The 21,781-nt window shown below is 41.8% G+C and overlaps 4 protein-coding genes across 4 annotated transcripts; 3 read left to right on the top strand and 1 right to left on the bottom strand.

The window, feature by feature from the left end:
* Positions 1–3,361: 3,361 nt before the first annotated feature.
* LOC115396823 (apolipoprotein A-IV-like) lies at positions 3,362–4,860 on the bottom strand. The gene is made up of 4 exons (XM_030102867.1): positions 4,724–4,860; positions 4,585–4,636; positions 4,323–4,461; positions 3,362–4,202 (listed from the first exon to the last, which is right to left on the bottom strand). Exons 2-4 carry the CDS (start codon positions 4,622–4,624, stop codon positions 3,626–3,628), a joined length of 756 nt encoding a protein of 251 aa, XP_029958727.1. The 5' UTR covers positions 4,625–4,636; positions 4,724–4,860; the 3' UTR covers positions 3,362–3,625.
* A 2,197-nt stretch (positions 4,861–7,057) lies between these two features.
* LOC115396818 (apolipoprotein A-I-like) lies at positions 7,058–8,254 on the top strand. The gene is made up of 3 exons (XM_030102860.1): positions 7,058–7,097; positions 7,202–7,352; positions 7,470–8,254. Exons 1-3 carry the CDS (start codon positions 7,058–7,060, stop codon positions 8,044–8,046), a joined length of 768 nt encoding a protein of 255 aa, XP_029958720.1. The 3' UTR covers positions 8,047–8,254.
* Positions 8,255–12,923: 4,669 nt separating this feature from the next.
* apoeb (apolipoprotein Eb) lies at positions 12,924–15,647 on the top strand. The gene is made up of 5 exons (XM_030103315.1): positions 12,924–13,020; positions 13,249–13,311; positions 13,926–14,082; positions 14,182–14,469; positions 14,544–15,647. Exons 2-5 carry the CDS (start codon positions 13,272–13,274, stop codon positions 14,887–14,889), a joined length of 831 nt encoding a protein of 276 aa, XP_029959175.1. The 5' UTR covers positions 12,924–13,020; positions 13,249–13,271; the 3' UTR covers positions 14,890–15,647.
* A 4,336-nt stretch (positions 15,648–19,983) lies between these two features.
* Positions 19,984–21,111, top strand: apoc1 (apolipoprotein C-I). Its single transcript, XM_030103249.1, has 4 exons — positions 19,984–20,017; positions 20,386–20,455; positions 20,543–20,678; positions 20,767–21,111. The coding sequence occupies exons 2-4, from the start codon at positions 20,401–20,403 to the stop codon at positions 20,804–20,806; spliced, it is 231 nt and encodes a 76-aa protein (XP_029959109.1). The 5' UTR covers positions 19,984–20,017; positions 20,386–20,400; the 3' UTR covers positions 20,807–21,111.
* The last annotated feature ends 670 nt before the right edge of the window (positions 21,112–21,781 follow it).

Raw genomic sequence — 21,781 nt, forward strand, 5'->3', positions numbered from 1 at the left:
ATTTAAATATAGTGGTGTGAACTGTAGATTCACAAAACTGAAATGAAAAAAATGTCCAGTATATATATTTTTTTATATTAAAACTTTGGCTGTTGAGAAATGTGTCTTATCTCAGTGCCATGTTCAGTTCACATATATATATCAATTTTAAAGAAGTAGCCTGAATAATTCATGACACATTCATGCTTTGGTGTTTGGATGTACATTTCTTTGGAGCATTTATTTTTTCAGGATGATCAACAGATTTCAGAACTAAATTATTGATTAAAAAAGAAGAAGAAAGAAAGAAAGAAAGCAGCTTGCCTTGGAGTTCTTTGAAGTAAAAGACATTCAGCTTACACCACATCAGGCTTTTGTACAAAGTATAGGACATCAGCAGTATTTATCTTACAAGGTCACCTCCCAGTGGACAAAGTCAGCACAGCTTTTTTTTTGAAAAACATTTTTCACACTTTTTTTTCATTTTTTTTTTTTTTTTTTTTTGCACTGGATTGAACTCAATAGATAAAAATGCATATTTACACATACTTCAGTCACTCCTCTTTCAGTAATTATCAAATACCAGATATACATGTTTTTATAAAGAATCTATTTATGTACAAAATCGATAAACCTAAACTATCTTGTATGCTCATGATATTCAGCACAAGGTTGATTTCCTATGTGAAATCCTAGAAGTGGTAACAATTAAATCATATATAAAATACACCAACATCTGAACCTCTTTTCTTCATCACACTTTGACCAATATATTTCAACCCGTCACTACTAAATTTCGTCCACTGGATGTCACTGTTGCCTTTTCAAACAAAACTTAAAACGCTAGAGAGTTTAATTTAACAAAATAAAAGAAAAAAAAATCAATAACTCAAAATACTACACTCACCTGTGGCCAAATAGTTGTTTTACAGTATATCACATTACAGTTAATTTTTACTTATTCTTCAAAAAAGTATTGACTACAAAATAAAATGGGCCATTAAGTTAAATACAACTTCAAAGAAGCAGATTTAAGAAGTGAGTGTAATTACAGAGTGTATCGGACATGAGGTTCACAAGATAAAGGACAAACATGAGTTTGTAGGCAGGTAATCTGGAAAACGGACAACATGGTGGTACAGTGGTTTGGACAGACATCTCGAGTAAGAAGCTTGGGATGTAATGACCATCTATGGGTTTTCCTGTGTTGGTGGGGTTAGTTTGTATTGTGCAAGCATAATTAGTGACTCCAAATGATTTATTTAAATTAAAAGCATTGATTTTTAATGCGGATTCGCCTCATCAGTAACGGTGGCTCCATAAGCCAGCGAGTCTGCATTGAAAAGATCACTGCTCCAATTGTCACACTGTCAACCCTGCTGACTATTGACTCAATTCAATTCAATTCAATTCAGTTGAGTTCATATTGCACCACTTACAGCCGAGCTATCTCATCACACTTCACGTTCAAATTTAAGGGAAAAACTGGCGAGAATTGATTATAGTGATAGTAGACTGTGCTAAATTGAATTTTTTTTTCACTGGAATAATGAGCCGAATGTGGAGCAAATGTTTATACTGATACAATCTGCCTGTCTGTCAGTTAAGTTCCAGTAGAGCTGCTTTGCATATAAAAATAAAAATGCATATATGTGCTTTAGTGACACTCCACATATTACTGTATCGCTGACAGTCGCTGGTCTCTTTCAACTGACGTTAAGACCAAAAAAGTGACAGAAAATCAATGATAACAAAGCCTTCTTTCCAAACTTTGAATATTAGTTACTCGCAGTTGTATTAAACATGTATTCTACTGATATTTTCACTTATTAAGTACTCAGCATCATCCTGATCACATTCAGATGACAATATGGAATAAACAACAAAAGTCTGAGAGCGTTCACAATGAACTGCTGACGTACAGCAGCTATCTTCTTATCTCCTCTGGCACCCATCTGTTTATCAAGCCGGTGTAGAAACAACCTGTTATCAACATCAAAACAGCAGCAAACCTCTGTTTGTCACCGCAGACAAGATGTTTCTTGTTCAAAAAAGCTTGTTTGTGTCCGAGAACGCCCCCCATGCCATTCCCCTCAGTGGAGCCAGACATCAGTCTGGGATCCAGTATTAAAATGCGGCCATTAGGATCAAGGCCTGGACGAAGCCTCCGGGCTTTATTGACTGATAAAGCCGTTTGAATGCTGCTCCTTGGTGCCGACTCGAGTGCCGAGGTGTAAGAACAAGCTGCAGCATGACGATGTGACAGCAGGGCCGATGATTCACAGAGGTCTCACACTGGCTTGTTTCACTTTGTGTCAGAAGCAAGAGTGGGAAATTCATCTGGCTGTTCAGCTACGAGAAAAGCAAGGACGGATATGCTGAGCCTTAAGCCTGTGAAGATATCTCTAACTAGCTTTTTTTTTCTTCTGCATATAGTTTTGATAAGAATAACAAGCATTCCATCCTCAAAATGTAAACAAAGCAGCTTGATTTCGTGCATAATGTGCTCTGATATCCATTTGATTGATTTAGTTTCTCTGATTGCTGGAGGGCTGGGTCCACGGTGGCTGTGCAATGCAAAGGTCTGGATGAATATCTACAGTTAATGTTAGTCATCAGTTAATCATTACTAATGCAGCTCTCTCAATATGATGATTTGTAGCTTAAAGTGGCTCAGAGGAGAAGAGAGAAGAGAAAAATGACTGTATATGGAAACACCCGTGTGTATGAGAATGCACGCACGTGTAACAATAATAAATACAGTGCATGCATTTTTTTTTCTTCTGTTTTTAAGCCAGGAGCCGGTGTTGTGAGAGTTGTGTGCACATGTGAGTGGTTGCACGGCTGTGGATGGACTCTAACCCTCCACGCTGGACGCTGGCACTGTCAACAGACCGAGGATAACAAGCAGCAGGTTATGTGTTTACTGTTTTAATGACGCCTAGAATTACCAAGAGCTGCAAACCAGATTCAGATGAAATGAACTCAACGCGCGGGAAGCTTCTCCGCAGTCCTCCTGCTCTCATCATGTCGGTCGTAACGGCTTCAAGCAGCCAGTCATTTCAGACGCATGTAAGGCAAAGTTTCATGACAAGCATTGACAAGCACAGAGCTGGAACAATAGTCTGCCTCTGGAAAAACGAGAAGACGAAACGGCGACAGGAGCCGGGACGTGTCAAGACACGGGAAGGGAAGCCAAAATACTCGCTGCCTTCTGGGAAAACGGCAGCACATGTCCCATTAGTGTCTGCGGTTTGTGATTTCATGTTTGCTTAGGTGAAGTAAATGTTGTAGGAATAAGTGTAAAAAAAAACATGTTTTGGTGCAGAGATTTCTTGAAGGTTCATTCAAAAGAAAAGGGCAGCAAACACAAAGTTTATCAACTCCATCATCATCTGTTTATTTCATGAGTCATAAAAAAATTCACAGCTTGAAACTTCACAACAATATAAATGAAAAATATATACACTGTTTGACAAGTGCAGAATATCTTTTTTTTTCTTTTGCAATTGTCGCACCTGGTAATAAATATTATGTTGTGGGTATATGCAGCATTTCATTTGGTTTACAGTACAAGTCACACGTTTTAATTACATTAACATTAACAGAGGTAGACTGGCGAGGGCGGGATCGATGGCAGGGAGGCTCAGTTGGCTTCAACGAAGGACTGGTAGAGGGCCATGAGCTGGGCCTGCAGGTCCTGAGCGTAGGGGTCCAGCTTCTCCTTCAGGTCCTCGGCGTAAGGCGCCACCATCTGTTTCACCAGGTTGGCTCTCTGACTGAGCTCCTCCTGGACCTTCTCCGTCATGGGGGCCACGCTTCTCTGGAAGTCCTGCAGGTGCCTGTCCACCTTCTGCTTCAGCTCGTCGGTGTAGGGCCCCAGCTGGTCCTGCAGGTCCTTCACGCTCTTCTCCAGGCTGGCCTTCAGCTCCTCGCTGCGCTGCATCAGGATGGTCCTGAGGGCCTCGGAGTCCAGCTTGTCGGCGTAGGGGGCCAGCTCCTGCTTCAGCTGCTCCACCCTCTGCTGGATCTGGGCCTTCATGTCCTCGGTGTAGGGCTCCAGCTTCTCCTTGGCGAAGCTCAGCTCCTTGGTCAGCAGGTTTTTCAGCACGTCGGCCTCTGCAGACATCTTGGTCATCAGGTCCTGGGCTGCAGGGGGAAGCTGCTCCTGCAGGATGACTGCATACTTGCTGGCTATGTCAGCACTTTCTGCGAGCCGATCGCTTGAAAGACAAACAAAGCTACAGTCAGCTCATCGCAGGTTTGTCTGACACCAGACCAGTCATATGACCTCTGTGTGTCGTAGGCCAGGTTACTGCAGTTCACTGTGCCACACTGCTTACTTGATTTCTTGTCCGATCGGGGACTGCCTGATCATCTGCAGCGTGTCGTCAGCCGTCTGGGTGACTTTGGCAATGTAGACCCAGAAAGCATCCAGCTGTGGTCTGGGTGCATCGGCGTGGAAGAGGTTTGCGTTGCACCCTGGTGGAGAGAGACACATGCAGTGTGTGTGAGTGTGTGTGTGTGTGTGTGCCATGCGGAGTTCAGTCAAGCAGCTAACTCACAATGAGCCATCGTTTATTTAATTAAAATCGAAAAACTTACCGGAGAGCGCTGCAATAGCTAGAACAATGAGCACCTTCATGACTGCGACTTGCTGTAGGAAACACAATAAAGTTAATCTTCATGCTGCATTAACAAGGTAGTAAATAGTCTGTTTCATTTTTTTAAACACAATACTCACCTGCTTGTGTATCTCTCAGGCTTTAGAGTGATTGTGAGCGCGTCAGACCGCCGCTTCCGTGTATATATAGTGAAGTCAGATGACAGTTGTATTCAAGAGCACAAAGTCCACAAGTCACTGCCAGGTTGTCACAACAGCTCCTTTCCTGTTTCTGCTGCTGCTCCTGAAAACTTTCACTCAGCAGCTGGATTTCAGTAAAAAATCTCATTGAACAAAAACACTCTGATGGGGCAGAGTGAATATCCCACCATCCCTCCTCTGAACACCTCTTTTGTTGTGTTAGTATTTAGTGATTGAAAAGCCACGTGGTCCAGAGTTTCCATCTGTCAGGTCCATGCAGATAGCTGTGTTATTTTGACACTCGTGAACTTTGTGTTTAAGTCAAACAGTGTGAAAGCAGCATCACAAAGCACTGTGATGCTTTCTAAATATTTACATTACATATAACAGTCATGAAAATGTGTACAGGTTCTGTTTTGAGTGTTCATAGTATACAGCAGGAGTGATGTGTCCATAATGAGTCATATTTGACTTTTGGCCCCTGAAATATGACACATTGAGATGTTGGCTGTCAGGACTGCTCTTTATTTCCGTGTATCATTTAGACTTTGGGAGTTGTGCTGTTTGTCTAAAATGACAACGGGGTGAGCTTCAGAACTGGATAATTCACATTAATACCGACTTTAAAAATACAGTTTTAATTTATGCTGAAAGTCAAGATCAACTATAAAATGTCCACACAACAGATTCAACATGATTTCTTAGATAATCTTGACCTTATTCCCTACAAGAGGCCAGAAGAACTATTTTCACCTTTTGATCAAATGTTTGGCTTTTTTCCCCCCTTCTTATTGTGATTTAGAAATGACAACGACAGTTCAACTACTACTATAGTTCAATTTTATAGCATTGGTGGAGTCAGAACTATAAACAAACTCTTCAAGATAAACATTGGTTTCTCTTGTCACATTTTAAAATAACTAAAATGTTATAATCTGATTCAGATGTACATCTGGAGAGGTTCATCAACAAGTTCAATCAGACACAGATTAACTGTGCTCTGCTCCTTTTAAACAGTCTGAACTGACTGTAGATGAAATTCATGAAGGTGATATCTTAACATCCGTATAACAGGATAGCTTTACCTCACATTATTTTTAAAACCAGATCTTTCATGTTGAGTCTTATCTTTGTGTATTTACTGTATCAATAACAGTGAACTTGCATAGAAACAACTAATAAACTCATGAATTCACGTTTCACTAATGATCTATCTGCTAGTTACAGCAGACAGTTATTATAAAGTGTTTCCCATGCTTTAAACATTTGCGTCAGTTTTATTTTAAACCATCATCTTACAATAAATGTAAATACTGAAATAAGCTGGAGCTAAAACTAACTATTTATGGGCAGATTTGAATGGTTTTCAGAGACCCTGATGGTACTTTGACATACAATTCCATTTATATATTCCTGCTAAAACCTAATTTAACTTATATATGTCAAAGGGGAGTAAGATCCCCTATTAAAGGAGCAGAAGAAAAAAAAGTCTAATGCATATCAGGCCATATTAGTGATAAAACAATGTTACGTGTGACCTGAATGAGCAGCAGCTTTGTCCTCAGAGCGCCTGCAGCCGCAGACCTTTGCCCCGGCTGACACATGGCGTATTTTTGACCCGTGATGTGACACAAAAACTAGAACTGTCCCTTACTGTCCAGGGTGATGTGATTATAAAACTCATACTGTATGCATAATCAAAGACGGACATCAAAGAAATTAAAGATAGAATCAGTGTGTGTTGGCAGCCGGTTATCTGTGTCTATGGGGGAATAGCAGCGGCCATGTGATCAGAGGCTGCACTGCTGGTTCATTCAAGGCCAGCTTTATGGATTTTCTCTCATCAACAGTGAGGAGTGACTCACAGGTTTAGAAACTTACACAAAATTCGTTGATAGATGTAAAAATGCCATCAAATGACCGGAAATCAGATGTAAAGCCGTTATATTCTGTTGTCATTATGTATGCATTTTCACATTCAGGACGATGCTTATGTGCCCATATCTGGCATAAGACGTCATTAAGGAAATCAGGGTGAGGCAAGGTGACAGCAAGGCACTACTGCCTGGACTTTGGGACCATTGCTGTTTGGTTTTGCTATATAAGCTGCAGAGTCTGACCAGCAGAGCATTAACACTCACTGGACTTGCAGATACACTCATCAGCTCAGGTAAGCTGAGGAAACTGGAGAAACCTTTATTTTTGTCTTGTCCACTTTTCCTGAACAAGCTGAGCTGAGCGGCTGTTCTTTTCTTGACACAGGGTCTCGCAGCCATGAAGGTCCTCGCCGTTCTCGTCCTTGCCGTTTTCACCGGTAGGATGGAAACACTTTTTTTTCAATTTTGGAGAATGAAATGCAGTTGGGCCTTGCTGGGACGTCTTCGGTGTGCTCAGCCCTTTCTGGTCTCTCTCCACCAGGTTGCAACGCCAACCTGTTTTATGCAGACGCGCCCCGCTCGCATACGGAGGAGCTCAGGGACGGCTTCTGGCTCTACGCCGGGAAAATCACCCAGACTACCGATGACACCATCCAGGTGATCAGGAAGTCTCAGCTCGGACAGGACATCAGGTTGGTCGACTCAGACGCCTCAGTGTTGAAATCTGATATAGAATCTGACCTGACGTGTGAAAACAGTAGAAAGACTAAAGAAAATTGTTTTCTTTCAATCAATTTTCGTCCCATCAGCGCCCGTCTGATGGAGAGTGCCGACGCTGCCAGCAAGTATGCGGCCTCCCTGCAGGAGCAGCTTCCCCCTGTCGCCCAGGACCTCATCACCAAAGTCAGCGCAGAGGCCGACCTGCTGAAAGAGCGCGTGAACACGGAGCTGAGCACCGTCAGGGAGAGGCTGGAGCCCCTCGCTGGTGACCTGAAGGTGAAGGTCCAGGAGAGGGTGGAGCAGCTGAAGCAGGAGCTGGCCCCATACGTCGACACCGTGGACGCCGAGGGCCTGAGGATCACCCTGATCGAGAAGAGCGAGGAGCTGAAGGCCAGCCTGGAGCAGACCGTGGCGGACCTGCAGGTCCAGATGGGGCCCTACACCGAAGAAGTGAAGGTGAAGGTGGAGCAGCACCTGGAGGACTTCAAGCAGCGCGTGTCTCCGGTGGCCGAGAAGGTCCAGGGTCAGCTGAAGGAGAGGGTCCAGCAGGTGAGGGAGCTGGCCGCCCCCTACGTCGAAGAGGTGAGGGACAGGCTGAACCCCTACGCCGACGACCTCCAGACCCGTCTCGCCGCCCTCTACGAGTCCTTTGTCAACACCAACTAATTCGTCCGACTGAAATGAACTTCCATCATGACAAACCAAATCCAATGATCCCAGACGCATGAAAATATTGTTAAGACAAAACATTCCCCTATTTGAAAGTTGCTGATATTGTAGAGATTTATTTACAGTGTTAAAGAGTTTCATTCCAACAACGTTTGGTCTGTTTCCACTCTGTGTTCTCTTCCTATATTATGGAAAATTAAATAAAAGCAAAACTCAAACTTTTGTGTCTTTTCACTTGTGCTTTGGAATATTTGGAATACACATCAGGTGAAGTCTTGGCCTTTGGGTGTGGGGAATGGGTTTGAATCTCAGTTGAGGCATTAAAGGCATCTAATATTGAAACTAGCAGATTATATCATGAAAAGTGCAGTAACTTGTTGTGTTTACTCCTTTAAAAAGAAAAAGGGCAAAAAAAAGGTAAAAGATTATAAATGACATGACTTGAATTTATAAAGGCATAAAAAATGCAAACACTGTTTCTAACCTACAGTCTGCATATGATCACATTTTCAGATTGTTTAATTCACCTTGAGAAAAAAAAAAGATATTCTTGAACAACAAGCTGAGAGCTGAAGGGTGTGCAGATGTGACAAAATCAGACTGAACAAAACAACTGAAACTCAGCAGAAGCAGTGACAGACTTAACCTTTCCTGTTAGTAGAGAATCAGCTTATGAAATACCCCCCCTCCTCCCTCCCTCCCTCCACGCCCCTGTGATACTCGCTCGGTCGTGGGCACTGAACACGACACGCTGAGGTTTGTCTCTACATGTCTGAAAGTTCATAAACATATTCTGCTTCCACCTTGTCTCTTAAATTTCCCCTTTGTGCCTCCGTCCCTCCTGCCTGCTCCCACGCTGCCTTGCCCAGTGGCAAACAACATTCCTCCGTTGTGCCCCCAGCTGTCCCAGGCTCTGCAAGCACAAACACAGCCGCCGCTTTCTCCTCATCTCTGCGTTTAGCTTCATTTTTAACGACAGATGAAAATTGAAATTGCCATTTTATATGTTAGAATATAAACGTGTATTCTTAATAATAAACACATTTCTACAGATTTTCATTTCTTTTTCTGCTTTATTGTCAACTATTAGTGTCATACTCGATAAATTCTGTGTTAAGTACTGACAGAATAACTTATAATTGGAGAATTAAAGACAGTAATGGTGAAAAGGAAAAATTAAAAACAGCTACGAATGAAAACAAGAAATGCTATTAGTGACACAACAGGTCAGATTTTTTTGTCTTTCATTATTTTGATGTTTCTGAGCAATTTGTGAATATTATTTTCTCTTGACTGATTAACATGTGGGTCAATGAAAATAGAAGCTCTCATGATGATGAAGGTATAATTTGACATAAATGGTGAAAATATGGCAGTGGCTCCCAAAAGGCCATTCAGAACTCACTAATTCACAGTTTTTTTTTGCTTTGTAACTTTGTCTCACTGCTAAAATAGGTTTTTTTAAGAAAGATTTTGTTTTTCAGCAAGCAGCCTACAAAGCTGAGAGTTTATTCATAGCACAGGAATTCACAACAATTGTTTGACATTCTGTTTAAATGCTGAGCGAACCTGACTACAGTCATTAAAATCTACCTTCAGCAACTCTCACACATTTTTCACTCTTTCTGTAAACATCCTCATGCTGTGATTCATCTCTGTCTCGATTGTCCATTCTGAAGAGTTGTTTTCTGGCATCCTGCTTTTATCTGACGGTTTAGAAAACAGCAGGAAACCTGCAGCACAGAGACAAGACAGAGGGAGATTTATGACATCTAACAGAGTCTGCTCAGCTGGGAATCAAACCGTGCTGGTTGACGCTTTGTGGTTTTAGGCCACCGAACACAGAAGTTTGGCAGCTTTTCAACCACGGTTACTTCACTGAGTCACAGATCAGCCTTTTCAGTGGTGTGAGATCATCCCGACCAATAAAAACACACTCTTGCAGAAAACAACATCGCCAGACGGAGGTTACTTCTGTTCAATCTAAATATCCCCTTTCACACACTTTTTCCTGACTCTGTTATGGGTCTTTGTTTCTGTGGAACCAACTACCAAAGGTTATTTCACTGTATTACCTCACATTTTTTAAAAATCCTCTTTCATTTCCACTTCTGTTTTCATCCCTGTGCCCTGCTAACCCAGCAGAATGAGTTACGTCCATTTGGTCTGCGTAGTCTATCATGTAACCGTCTACTATAATTCCCACTTGCTACTTACACTATGCCACTGCCTTCACATTATAATTATATTTAAAAAGAAAAACAAAACAAACACGTGCATTAGAATTGCATACTGATAAAGATATACTGCGAAACAAAAATCTTTAAAAAGAGTTATTGTGCAACAATTGTTCTGTTTCAGCTGGACAGGACTTGTTATCTATATAATCACATAGTATCTTCCAGTGAGGCACACCTCCTGCTGTGACTTCACTTTGACATCAAGGTCAAAGGGCTTTTGTTTTGTGGAAAACCTTCAGAAATCAACATATTACATCTTCACCTATATGTTTTCTTTTTGTAGTGGTTTCCTCTCATTTCTCAGCAGGTGAAAGGTTACATTTGTGCATTAATAAATACTCTCCCTCCCCATGAACAGCGAGTTGACCTCTTGGGGTTTATCACAGTAATGCTATCTTGTTCTCATTCTAATTACCTGACCAGGCCAACTCATTTACACTTTGAGCCTCTGTGAAAACTACACAGAGGTGTGGAAAGGACAACAGAGAGGCCAAGTCCTGCAGAGCAAAGCTCATTACACATGGACAGGGACAGATCCAGAGGTTAACTTTATGATGAAAGTTGTGAAAATCCCAGGCTGGACAACCTCCAAGAACCACTGGCAGATTTATTAAGAGAACCTGGTTGGACAAATATACAGTGTCGGGAAAACTCGCCATTAAAAAAAAGATGTTTGTCAATTTGAGACGTTAAATGTCAAAAACAAGTACAAGAACATACGATCAGTGAGTTTTGCCAGTGAATGAACTGTGTAGTAACAAGGGAAAAGTACTTTTTTACCCCATCAGATGTCCCGATTTGAATACTGATCCCTCAGTCCTGGAAATTTCCAAGAAACAAACAGTTGTGAAAGCGTGAAACACAAATCAGACAGGATTTCACCCATCGGTTCTCCACACTGCCTGGATTTTATTACCTGTAATCCCTCTATTATATATTGGACTCGCTGTACCTGAGTTTCCCCGAGCTTCAACACGTCCTCCGCAAAGCATTTGACATATTCATTGTGCTTCAGGATATTTTTTGTTGCTCTAAGAGCATAGAACTTAACATGCATTGTAATGCATGTGATCCCGCGTAACATTTCCTACAGCTGGAAGCATAAGAGTGGGATTGTCATGCAAAGGGTTTCAGAGGTGAATTGTCGATGGCTGGAAGGCCATTCATATGGAAACACATATGTTAAAATGCTACTTTACATCCTCTTGCAAGGACTCAGTGCAATCAGATCAGCACATTAGGTGAAGTGATCAAAGAAAAAGCTACAAAGCTGCTTCCATTTGACGCAAACCTGCTATATCCTGTGAATGAAGAGAGCAATTCACCTGCTACTTTAAGGAGTCACAACAGTCTCCACATCCTGATGCAACAGCTAACAGCTAACTGTCTGTTCACAGCAGCTTAACACTGAAGACATCATGGAGTCTCTGGCATCATCTGTAGCTATTGTTTTTATATTATTCTGCTGTATCTTCACATTTGATTTTAATTTGCAATTTCTCAAACCATTTTGTGAGACTCCTTTTTTTTTCCAATGGCTTCAAAGAGGATACCTGCTTTGTTTCATTGTATTTGTAACTTACAAATACAATGAAACAAAGCAGGTATCCTATCAGTGTCAGTCACTATGAATATTCTTACGTCTGAATCATAAATAAACTTGATTTAAGGTCGAACAGCAAAACAATGCATTTCACAATGACTCAACAATGGAGGAAATACGACGCCGCTGACTTGATTTTCCATCAGAAACTGCAGCACGACTGCATATAGATCGAATTAGAAAATATCATGCACCACTGTACACTCATTCTGTGAACAATACATGATTAATTAGTGAAAGGCAGAATAACTCTACCAGTAATCACAAATGAAAATCAAATAAATACACAACATAATCACAGACATTAAAGATAGAGCTTGTGCATACATTGGAGTGTGACAGAAAAATAAATCATGTATCATTGCGATTTGCACAGGCAGGAGATGGGACATCTACATCGGGCACATTGGAATTTTTACAAATCTTTGGAAGAAATAACTTGTATGTTAAAAAAAACAAACTTCCTGCCAGTAACACCATAAACAGCTAATGGCACTGAATTCAAAGTATTTCACACAGATGACAAACAGGATTAAAAATGTTATATATACATGTTATAAATGTAATATAAAAAAAAAATAAACTCAGATCACTGCATAATTTGTCTAATAATTCCTTTACTTCTTCAGTACTCTTGCTACTCTTGATAAGTTGCAACCTTTTATTTCTACTCTGTTCTATTTTACTTGATTCATGCATAATGACAGCAAGCAATGTTTTCCAATCTAATCTGTTACACATTCAAAATAAAAATAAGAACAGTCGGCTACGTGAAAACCTTTTTTTTTTTAGCATTTTTTCCTACTTTTTTTTTTTTTTTTTTTACATTTGACCTGGGGTATTTTCTTCCCTTTAGGCGGGTTGCGCAATAAATCGCCACAACCCGGTGAGTGCTGGGGGGGGGGGGGGGGGGGGGGGGGGGCAGGTTGCGTGGAGGGACTCGGGGTTATGTGCAGACAAATCACCATCATCATCATCATCATCATCATCCACACCACGTGAACGGCAGTAGTCACCCAGCCCTCCCCCTCCCACTTCCCCCCCTCCCACAGATCGCTCCTCAGTCAGGGGTTATAAAGCCTGAGCCACCGTCCTGGGAGGCACGGAAGAAGCTCAACCTCCTCTCAGGTGAGTGCCAGACTACTCAGACAGTCAGTGTGTGTGTGTGTGTGTCTCTGTGTGTCTATATATATACCTGAAATGACTTGATGAGATGTTTTGCGTTTCAGTGCATCATCATCACTCCTCATGTCTTGTTGATTAGATAATTTCCCAGCCTGTTCTGTCATATGTTTGGTTGTGTTAAAATGCTGCCCTGCCTGTTTGCTTCATGGCGTTTCTGCTGTTTTTCCACAGGTGTCTCTGTCTGTCCAACAATCATGAAGGCTGTTGCTCTGATCCTTGCTCTGGCAGTCATTGGTAAGTTTGTATATCAGTTTTATTGTCTGGAATGAATTAAATACCCACAATATAAACACAAAAGAAAAAAAAAGGAAATTCATTTGTATAAAATAAATAATAATATAGAATAATATACTTTAGGTATCAGTTTCAATCTTAAAATCTTTCACTAGGCTTGCACACCTCTTGAAATGTATATAGTGTCTTCTGAAAATGAACCATGTGTATCTAACTTTTTTGTTTTATAAATTTTATAATTCTATTGAGAATTAATCCATTTTTTTTAGGATGTGAGTTTTAACTTTTTTTTCTTTAAATTCTTGAAGAGGTGTGAAAAGAGAAGGCACAAAACGAAATGCATATTGAGTTTTTTCATTGTCACATTTCATTTGTTTTCATTACAAATACTTGAATTAAACTGGCATATTAACATCACACACAGATGTACAAGCGTGAAAACAGAAACAAAATCAACCACCAACAATACTCCGTCGCATCACCTGTTTAATTTAAATCATTCAGCCACCTCAACAAATCTGCCTTTACAGATCCACACACACACACACACACCAGCATCATGATTCACTGGACACAGCGTCTTCATGTCTTCATGCTTTCTGTCTTCATCACAGGCTGCAATGCCCGCTCCGTGCGCCAGGCCGACGCCTCCGGCGCAGACGGCTGGGTGGGCAGCGTGGAGGCTTTCTCCAGATACATGTCTGAGATGAGCCAGAAGACTGATGGAGTCCTCGTCACCATGAAGGACTCTCAGCTCCGGCGGGAGCTCGAGTGAGTGGGCCTCCCCGGCGGTTCACGGAGACGTTCTCCACATACGTCCCTCCAGTCTGTGCTGACGTGTCCTCGTGTCCGACCCCCTTCTTCCTCCAGGACGCTGATCAGCGACACCATGGCGGAGCTGGAGGTCTACAGAGACGACATCCAGAACAAACTGGCCCCTTTCACCCAGACCTCCGCCAGCCAGATGACTGAGGACATGACTCTTCTCTTCGACAAACTGCAGAGGGACATGATCGAGGCCAAGGACCGCCAGCTCGAGTACCTGGGTGAATTCAAAGGAATGGTGGAGACCAACACCGACGACATCCGTAATAAAATCACTACCTTCACCAACAAGTTGAGCAAGCGCCTCCGCAAGGACGCCAGTGAGATCAGAGAGTGAGTTCCTTGATTTACTCCTGCGTTCTTGTTCCTGTCGATCCTCAATAACGCCGCGTTCCTCTCACTTGAAGGACTGCGTCCATCTACATGGGCGAGATCCAGTCCCGCGCCTCCCAGAACCTGCAGAGCGTGAGAGACCAGGTTGAGCCCTACGTCCAGCAGGTCGGCGACAGCGGGAGCAAGAAGCTGAGCGACATCTCCGCCCTCCTGCAGTCCCAGACCGAAGGGCTGGGCGAGCAGCTGCAGGCCCAGGCCGAGGGCCTGAAGACCCAGCTGGAGGCCACCGCGCAGGAGCTGCGCACCTCCCTGGAGGGCAAGCTGGAAGAGCTGACGCAGATGCTCTCCCCCATGGCCGCCAAGCTCCGCGAGCAGGTGGAGACAATGGTGGAAAAGGTCACCGATGTCGCCTCCTCCTAAAGAAAGACTGAAGGCTTGTAGGTGGTCGGTGGTTGGAGGAGGAATGCAAAGGCCACCGACTTCCTTAAAATCTGGTAAAGAGCGGAAGAGGGGAGTTGAGTTACTGATGATCTCTTCTTGTTGTGCTTTAAGTGCTCGGGATCGGCGGGCTGACCGGAGGGGTGACGGAGATGAGGTGCATCTTTCACAGATCAGCCATCAGGCTCTTCTGCACAGTCATCTTCTCATTTCTCTCACAGGCTCCTGATCTCTGAACACAAGTCACCAGGGCTTCATTACACAAAACAGGAGACTATTATTTACAATACGCTTTGCTTTTCTACTTAAGAATTAACAGTCATACTGTCCAAAACATGTTCATTACATTTTGTTTGGTTCTAATGTGTGTCTGTGTTTGAGCCTCAGGCATTTCCTCAAGTATTTGTACCAAACACGTCTCTGTCATTTCAATAAATGCACTGATTGACGATCAGGTCACACACACCAAATGTATTAGTTTTTTTTTTTTTAATAGAAAGTGATGCTAAAACACCAAAGTGTCCCGGTGTGTGTCGTCCATGTGCCTCACAAAGAGGGTGGAATGTAAAAACGCTGAACCTCGCTGTGAAAAATGACCATCAGTGAGTGAAATGTAAAGCCGCCTGTCTGCTCTTCCCATCGTCTCACATGTCATAAGCCGACCATGCTGCTCTCTCGACGTGCGCTGCCTCTTCCTGCAGTGCTGAACTGTGCTGAGTGAATAAAGAACTTAAAACCCTCCCCTTTTCACTCTTTGTTTTACCTGATCAAACATTTAGGAGTTATCTATTATTCAGGATAAGGTTCAGTTACACTTTCCACTGGAGACAAACGTCTAATATAAAACACTGTGGCAATATAGAAGGAGTCCAGATTACCGCCAGTAAAACACTGTAACCTGCTGTGGTTTGGGGCTGAATAAAGCTACAGGAGGTGATGATATAATGACACTTTCAAAAGCAGTTTAGTACAGTTTTACTAATTTCGCACCAACTTGGGCAGAGATATCGCACCGTTCTTTACATTCAAATAAAACAAGATGAAGCAAACAATTCCACATGGTGGAGAAGAAGAGGATAATAAGAGAGAAGGATGGAAAACAACACATACAAAGACACCAGACTGCAAGATAATCAACATGCTGCAAAGTTAATGATGGTAGAAAGTATCACTTTCACCTTCACAGACAGAAACCAGTGAAATAAGAGAGAGAGAAGAGAGCAGGGAAAAACACAAGACCACCGATAAACAGCACTGAGAGAGACTTCAAGCCCAAAAAACATTCACTAAAACTGTCCCGGCTCAAACTCTAAGCTGTGCCACATAGAAAACAGTTAAACGTTGTCATGAGCTAAACCTGGGAGATGATACCATGTAGTTTTCAGCTTTAAAAGCTGGGAGCTTTGTTTAACATTTCAACCTCATAGTAAAGCAGGTTGGAGGTTCAAAAGGCCAACTGGAGCCTTTTTTTGTTGCTGTTGTTCTCAAGTTTCCTCCCACAGTTCAACGACGTGTTGATTAGGTTACCAAGCAGCTCTGAAAGTTCCCACAAGTGAGAGGCACAAAGGGCAAGAGGTCGCCTGTTTCAGCTCCTTGACTGATCAGTGATATTGAACATAACAGGAGAGGAAGAATCTTTATTGCGCTGCATCCGGTTGACTTCCAATCAGCAGCTGCTACAGTTTGGGTTTAAAAACAAACCAAAACTTGTTATTTTTCTTCCCCTGTGCCGTGTGTCCCACCCCGGTCCTCTGCACTCCTCAGTTTGTTTTCCACTCACAGCCGCCCCCCCGACACCCAAACACACGTCACTCGGTCCTCTGTTTTTCGAGTCTGATCATGTTAAGATCTGCCTGCAGATTCCTTTCTCTGGGTCCCAGCATGCATTTGGGAACAGTCTGTGCCACACGCTGAGCTCCATTGTGACACAACCTTTTATACCTTCATCTCAGCATGTCCTGCGCTCTAAAGCAATGCGTCTGTACGCTCATGTTTGAACCCGTGCCCGCAAAAGACAGGAACATGTGCACAAATGCACAAGACAGATTGCGGGATTTCTGTTATGTATTTATTACATAATCCTAAACAGCTCGGCCACTGGAAACATAACTCAAACAGTCGGCAGTATTAAAAGCATGAAGGAGCCAATTTAGGCTCTTTACTAAAAAAAAAAAAAAAAATCAAAAGGGAAAGTATGATTGTGATTGTCCTAATCCTAAAGAGAGATGGGGACCTCAAACGTCACACCGACCCAGCAGGACTTCCTCCTTTGAAGTTCAGAGCAGAGGCCAGTAGAGGACACCATTTGTTCCTGTTCGCCTCCTCTTCCCTGGGCCTTCAGGCTGAACATGCTCGCAGCTGTGTTTTCATTTTTGTAAACTCAGGAAAATGTACTTGCTTGATAAAAAAAATAAATAAATAAAATGAAAACTCGAGTTAGTCATGGTTGTTGTTGATTTGAGTCGCAGTGCTTCGGAATGACTTGCAATTAAAATAAAATGAGACTTCAGGCACAAAACTGACAGCTGGAACAGAAGTGAGAAAACCAATGTTTAAAAAGCAACTTTCACCATGATTTCAGGTGTTTTTTGAAACTTTTAAAAATTATTTCTAATTTAAAGTTGCTTGTGGTCTCTACGTGTTTACCGTTTTCTCTCTGGGTTAAAGGGCATTGCATGCGAAGCAAAACAATGACTAACTTGGTGACTATGTGTTATCCGCTCATGAACTCACCGCTTTCAGGAATCTATTTATTTTGAAACCGACAAGTGAAACTCATCGTCAGTTGTGTAAAAGGATCAGTCACGGAAAACAGGAAAACCACAAGCGTCCCGCTAAATCAGCACTTCTGCTCCATGTGTTACTATAGGCCGTCTGCTTTCTGAGTACTGCCCAGCAACAATAGTAACACTGAAAGTACCATTTAAATCGTAGGCGGGCGCTGGCGAGCCCATGACTGCTGGTAACCCCTCCAAAAAGTTCCCCCTGCAGAGATTTTACCTCCTTAAACCCCCACGCTTTTCTCTGCGCTCTTCAGAGCTGGCACACAGCATCAATCTCCACAGGAGCCGGGGCCAAACACAAAAACAGCTTTTTGTAAGCCTGTTATTGCAAATTGGGTGCATTGCAAAAAAAAAATGTGCACTTTCACACTTCTGTGCCTCCTGCAATTATTCAAGAGGGGCTTGTATGCACGCAAGCTCGGGCTCTTGCATACACTCACTGGCCACTGTATTGCAAAAGAGATGGAGAGTCAGTCTTTTGGAAGTAATGTGTGACTGCTAAATCATGTGAGGCTTCATTTACCTCAATTCACAGAAACTCACAGGAAACAATTGGCACTTTATAGGTCAAGTCTTCGCTGCAGACTGCGTGGTGTGAAAACAGATTCGTGAGGGTTGTGATGGCGTCTTCAAATTGTCAGATGCAGACATCCTGTCTGCTGCTCGGGTCACAGCTGTAAAGGAGGATCCAGCTGTCTCCTGTCGCATGCTAACCTGCGAGACGGGCCACACGCGGCTTTGTCTCAACCACTTCCCCTTTAACAAAGGGAAGGTCTGCATGAGGCAGACGGCAAATGTGGCAATGTTCTTCTAAATACGGCGGTGAATACAGAAAAAGGGCATTTGAGGGGAGCAGACTGCTTATGTGTACAATCTGCTGCTGACTCCTGTCTCCGAACCAGACTGCAGAAGGCCAAGATTCTGAACATGTAGGGTAGCAAATAATGTATCAATCAGCATGTTTTGTGCAATGGTCACAAAAACAAACTTTAACTTAGTTATTTACGTAACTTTTGCTCCGCAAGAAAGCTGCGAAAAAGTGACAGAATAAAAGCAGCAGCTTGTGGTGAATGTTTTTTGAGACTATATAATAATTTCTGATATTCAAATAATTTTTTTAATGTTCATGCTAGTTCTTCATTTTTTTCTAAATGTACTAGCACTGTAGTTGTGCAAATTATTATTTGCAAATACTACTACTACTATCACTACTACTACTACTACTACTACTACTACTACTACGAATAATAATAATAATAAAAATCAGGAATTAGAAAATAACAAATATGTATGTGTAAAAAAAGACTGGAAAAGTGTTATAAATTACCCTTTTAATACTAATACTAATACTAATACTAATACTACTGTTAATAATAATAACCCACAATATGAAACACAATTCTACTAAAACAAACTATATCAGCCCTACTTGTGAATATGTAAAGAAATTGAGCATCAATCGATTGAATAATATGAAAATAACAATAATTAGTGGGTATCCTGCAAGCTAAAGACCTGTTTCTGAGGTTTCCAAGCACATTACTTCTTTAAATACAGAAAACTTTATTGCAAAATGTCCAGTTGCTATAAATGACCAGAGTGACAATGAAGCAGCAGCAGCAAATCATTTCACTGAGGGCAGCCACTGAAATTAAATCTCAGTAACACCTAAAAAAGAGGAGTGCTTTTCCTACTGCATCATGGTCACAAACAGCAGCAGAGGACTCTGGTCTGTCTCTGTGGCAGCCTGGCAGGTCAGTCTCTTTAGACGGAGTCAACTCTTGGCTTCAGGCTCCAACGCTTCGGGTCCAAAGGAGCTTCCACACAGCTCCAGTCTATTGGTCAGATTTTATTTTTTTTTATCAGCGATGAACTATGTTCAGCTGCATCACATTTCACCTTATCTATTGATTGCTGAGGGGGAAACTCCAGTCCCCTGAGGAGACCTTATCCTTACCATAAATAGCCAATGGAAAAGAAGAAAAAAAAAAACAGTTCTGAAACCTGGGCACCTCATTGCTTCATTTCTGAAGGTAATCTGATAATATTACTATGTAATCCACAGCACTGTTATCACTCTGTTGGAATGAGACGTGCACTCTTGCAGCATTGCATTTTATTGAGCATCTTTAACATGATCGCCACCTCTGGATGTAATTGGGTCAAACCACAGTGGGTCAATAAAGGGGGCAGGGACAGCACGAGGTCACCACGTGGACCTGCTGCTGTGCGCCACCCTCCTTCAACTGAGGAGGCTTAAAAGGAGCAACACACACACGATCTGAAACGCACTCGACTTTTTTTTCCTCCACCGAGACGAAAAACAGGTTGGTTTTACATATAATTTCTCGCAAAGCTGAAAAAATTGAAATCACATTGTAATGATAATATACTGCTGAAAAATCACAGCTTCCTGATGCATTGAGCCTGCGTGACGTGCTTTTGATTTTTTTTTTTTTAATTAGGGCTGGATTACAGTGATATATTAAGTATGCGAGCTAAAATAAGAAAGAAAAGATAAAGAAGAGAAAACGCTGGGGAAACAAACTAAAACTTTTCGTTTTGTAAAGTTTATTCTCGGTGAGAGGAGCTGTCCAGTTCGTTGGTGCTGGCATAAGGGGGCGCTAGATTGTATTGAATATAATTGTGGCAATTGAAACAAGTGAAAGAAATCAAACTTTCTTGTCCTTCTCAGTGACCCACAGCCAAAATGAGACTGTTCCTGGCAGTTGCCGTGCTGATGCTGGCTCTTGTTGCATACACAGGTTGGTCTTCTGTTCATTTTTCTTTGTAAGAGGAAAAAAAAAAAATCCATGTTCTTATTGCATGCAGTAACATTTCTCCATGTGCAGAGGCTCAGGATGACACCCTCGAGGCCAAGCTCAACAAGATTAAAGATCAGTTCACCGAGATGGGATCGAACCTGGCTGACCACCTGAGCACCACCTTCAGGAATGTTCAGGACAGTGACACCATCGAATCCATCAAGTGAGCCCTCACTCAGGAAAAAAAAAAAAAACAGCTCATATTTGTGTACATATGACTTGATGTAACACATTTTTTTTTCACCTCACAGATCCTGGTGGGCACAGCAGCTGGAGAGGCTCAAGCAGTAACTTCCTGACTAGACCGTCACACATGTCCAGTATCTTCACCTGCAGCCTGGCCTTAGTCACTCAGGAGGCCGAGATGTGGCATGGAGCCGTTTACTGACCAGACCAGACGGTTACATCGCTTTGCTGTGAAGTTTTTGTTTCTAATATTGTTACTGTGGTTAATCCTGCTGTGAAAAAAAAAGTGCAATAAAGCTGTGCTGTAATGTTTTAATATGAATGAATTATTTGTTGGCATGTAAACAAAATGAGAACAATACTGAAATCTGAAACGTTCAGACAATTGTATTAAACATGCATAAATAAAAGAAGAACTCTGGTCTATACATGTGCAGTGTGTTTCTTACACAGAACATCACAATAATTTTCCTCATAAGCTTTTTGTAAAATACAACTTCTTGAGAATATTTACTCAATTCAATTCAAAAATTCACTCATCAAATTCATAAAAACAATAAGTTGAGAAATTCAGAGGATTACAAGAAAATAAAGTTTTTCCTCTATGCGTTTCATAATTTTAAACACCAAGCCAAGGCACTGCTTTCTGAGCATGAATGAATAAAAGTGGTGCATAATGATAATAGTAAGCACAATCTCTTTTAACAAAGGCTGCAGTTTCAAAGCAGCGGTAAACTTTATATCTGGAGCTTACATGACTCCTGAGCCAGGTTTCATAAATATTTGGTTATTTTAAGAATATAAACATTTTCTTTTTTAAGATAAAGGCATGATCTAAAATCCCAGATGAACATCCAAACTATCCATCACCCTCAGTTTTCGGCAGAGTCGAAAGGAATCATTTTCAGCAACAGTTGAGCATTCACAAAAAGTTATTTAGTTGATGCATTAAATGTGTGAGCCTTGTTGAAATGAGTCTAACCTTAAGATCTGTATATAATCTGTGAATGTTTGACTTTGGCGATTCAAATAATGTTAAAGTAACAATGAACAAAGAATTTTAAAGCATCCTTTAAGTGA

This window comes from Salarias fasciatus, chromosome 11, assembly GCF_902148845.1.
Source record: "Salarias fasciatus chromosome 11, fSalaFa1.1, whole genome shotgun sequence".
Classification (NCBI taxonomy): Eukaryota; Metazoa; Chordata; class Actinopteri; order Blenniiformes; family Blenniidae; genus Salarias; species Salarias fasciatus.

Bases quoted from the DNA above. Each gene is read 5' to 3' on its own strand.
- LOC115396823 (XM_030102867.1), bottom strand. From the start codon at position 4,624: ATGAAGGTGCTCATTGTTCTAGCTATTGCAGCGCTCTCCG. The intron at 4,462-4,584 runs GTAAGTTTTTCG...TCTCTCCACCAG, and splicing joins AGCTATTGCAGCGCTCTCCG to GGTGCAACGCAAACCTCTTC. The intron at 4,203-4,322 runs GTAAGCAGTGTG...TTGTCTTTCAAG, and splicing joins CCGATCGGACAAGAAATCAA to CGATCGGCTCGCAGAAAGTG.
- LOC115396818 (XM_030102860.1), top strand. From the start codon at position 7,058: ATGAAGGTCCTCGCCGTTCTCGTCCTTGCCGTTTTCACCG. The intron at 7,098-7,201 runs GTAGGATGGAAA...TCTCTCCACCAG, and splicing joins CGTCCTTGCCGTTTTCACCG to GTTGCAACGCCAACCTGTTT. The intron at 7,353-7,469 runs GTTGGTCGACTC...TCGTCCCATCAG, and splicing joins CAGCTCGGACAGGACATCAG to CGCCCGTCTGATGGAGAGTG.
- apoeb (XM_030103315.1), top strand. From the start codon at position 13,272: ATGAAGGCTGTTGCTCTGATCCTTGCTCTGGCAGTCATTG. The intron at 13,312-13,925 runs GTAAGTTTGTAT...TCTTCATCACAG, and splicing joins CCTTGCTCTGGCAGTCATTG to GCTGCAATGCCCGCTCCGTG. The intron at 14,470-14,543 runs GTGAGTTCCTTG...TCTCACTTGAAG, and splicing joins GACGCCAGTGAGATCAGAGA to GACTGCGTCCATCTACATGG.
- apoc1 (XM_030103249.1), top strand. From the start codon at position 20,401: ATGAGACTGTTCCTGGCAGTTGCCGTGCTGATGCTGGCTCTTGTTGCA. The intron at 20,456-20,542 runs GTTGGTCTTCTG...CTCCATGTGCAG, and splicing joins GGCTCTTGTTGCATACACAG to AGGCTCAGGATGACACCCTC. The intron at 20,679-20,766 runs GTGAGCCCTCAC...TTCACCTCACAG, and splicing joins GACACCATCGAATCCATCAA to ATCCTGGTGGGCACAGCAGC.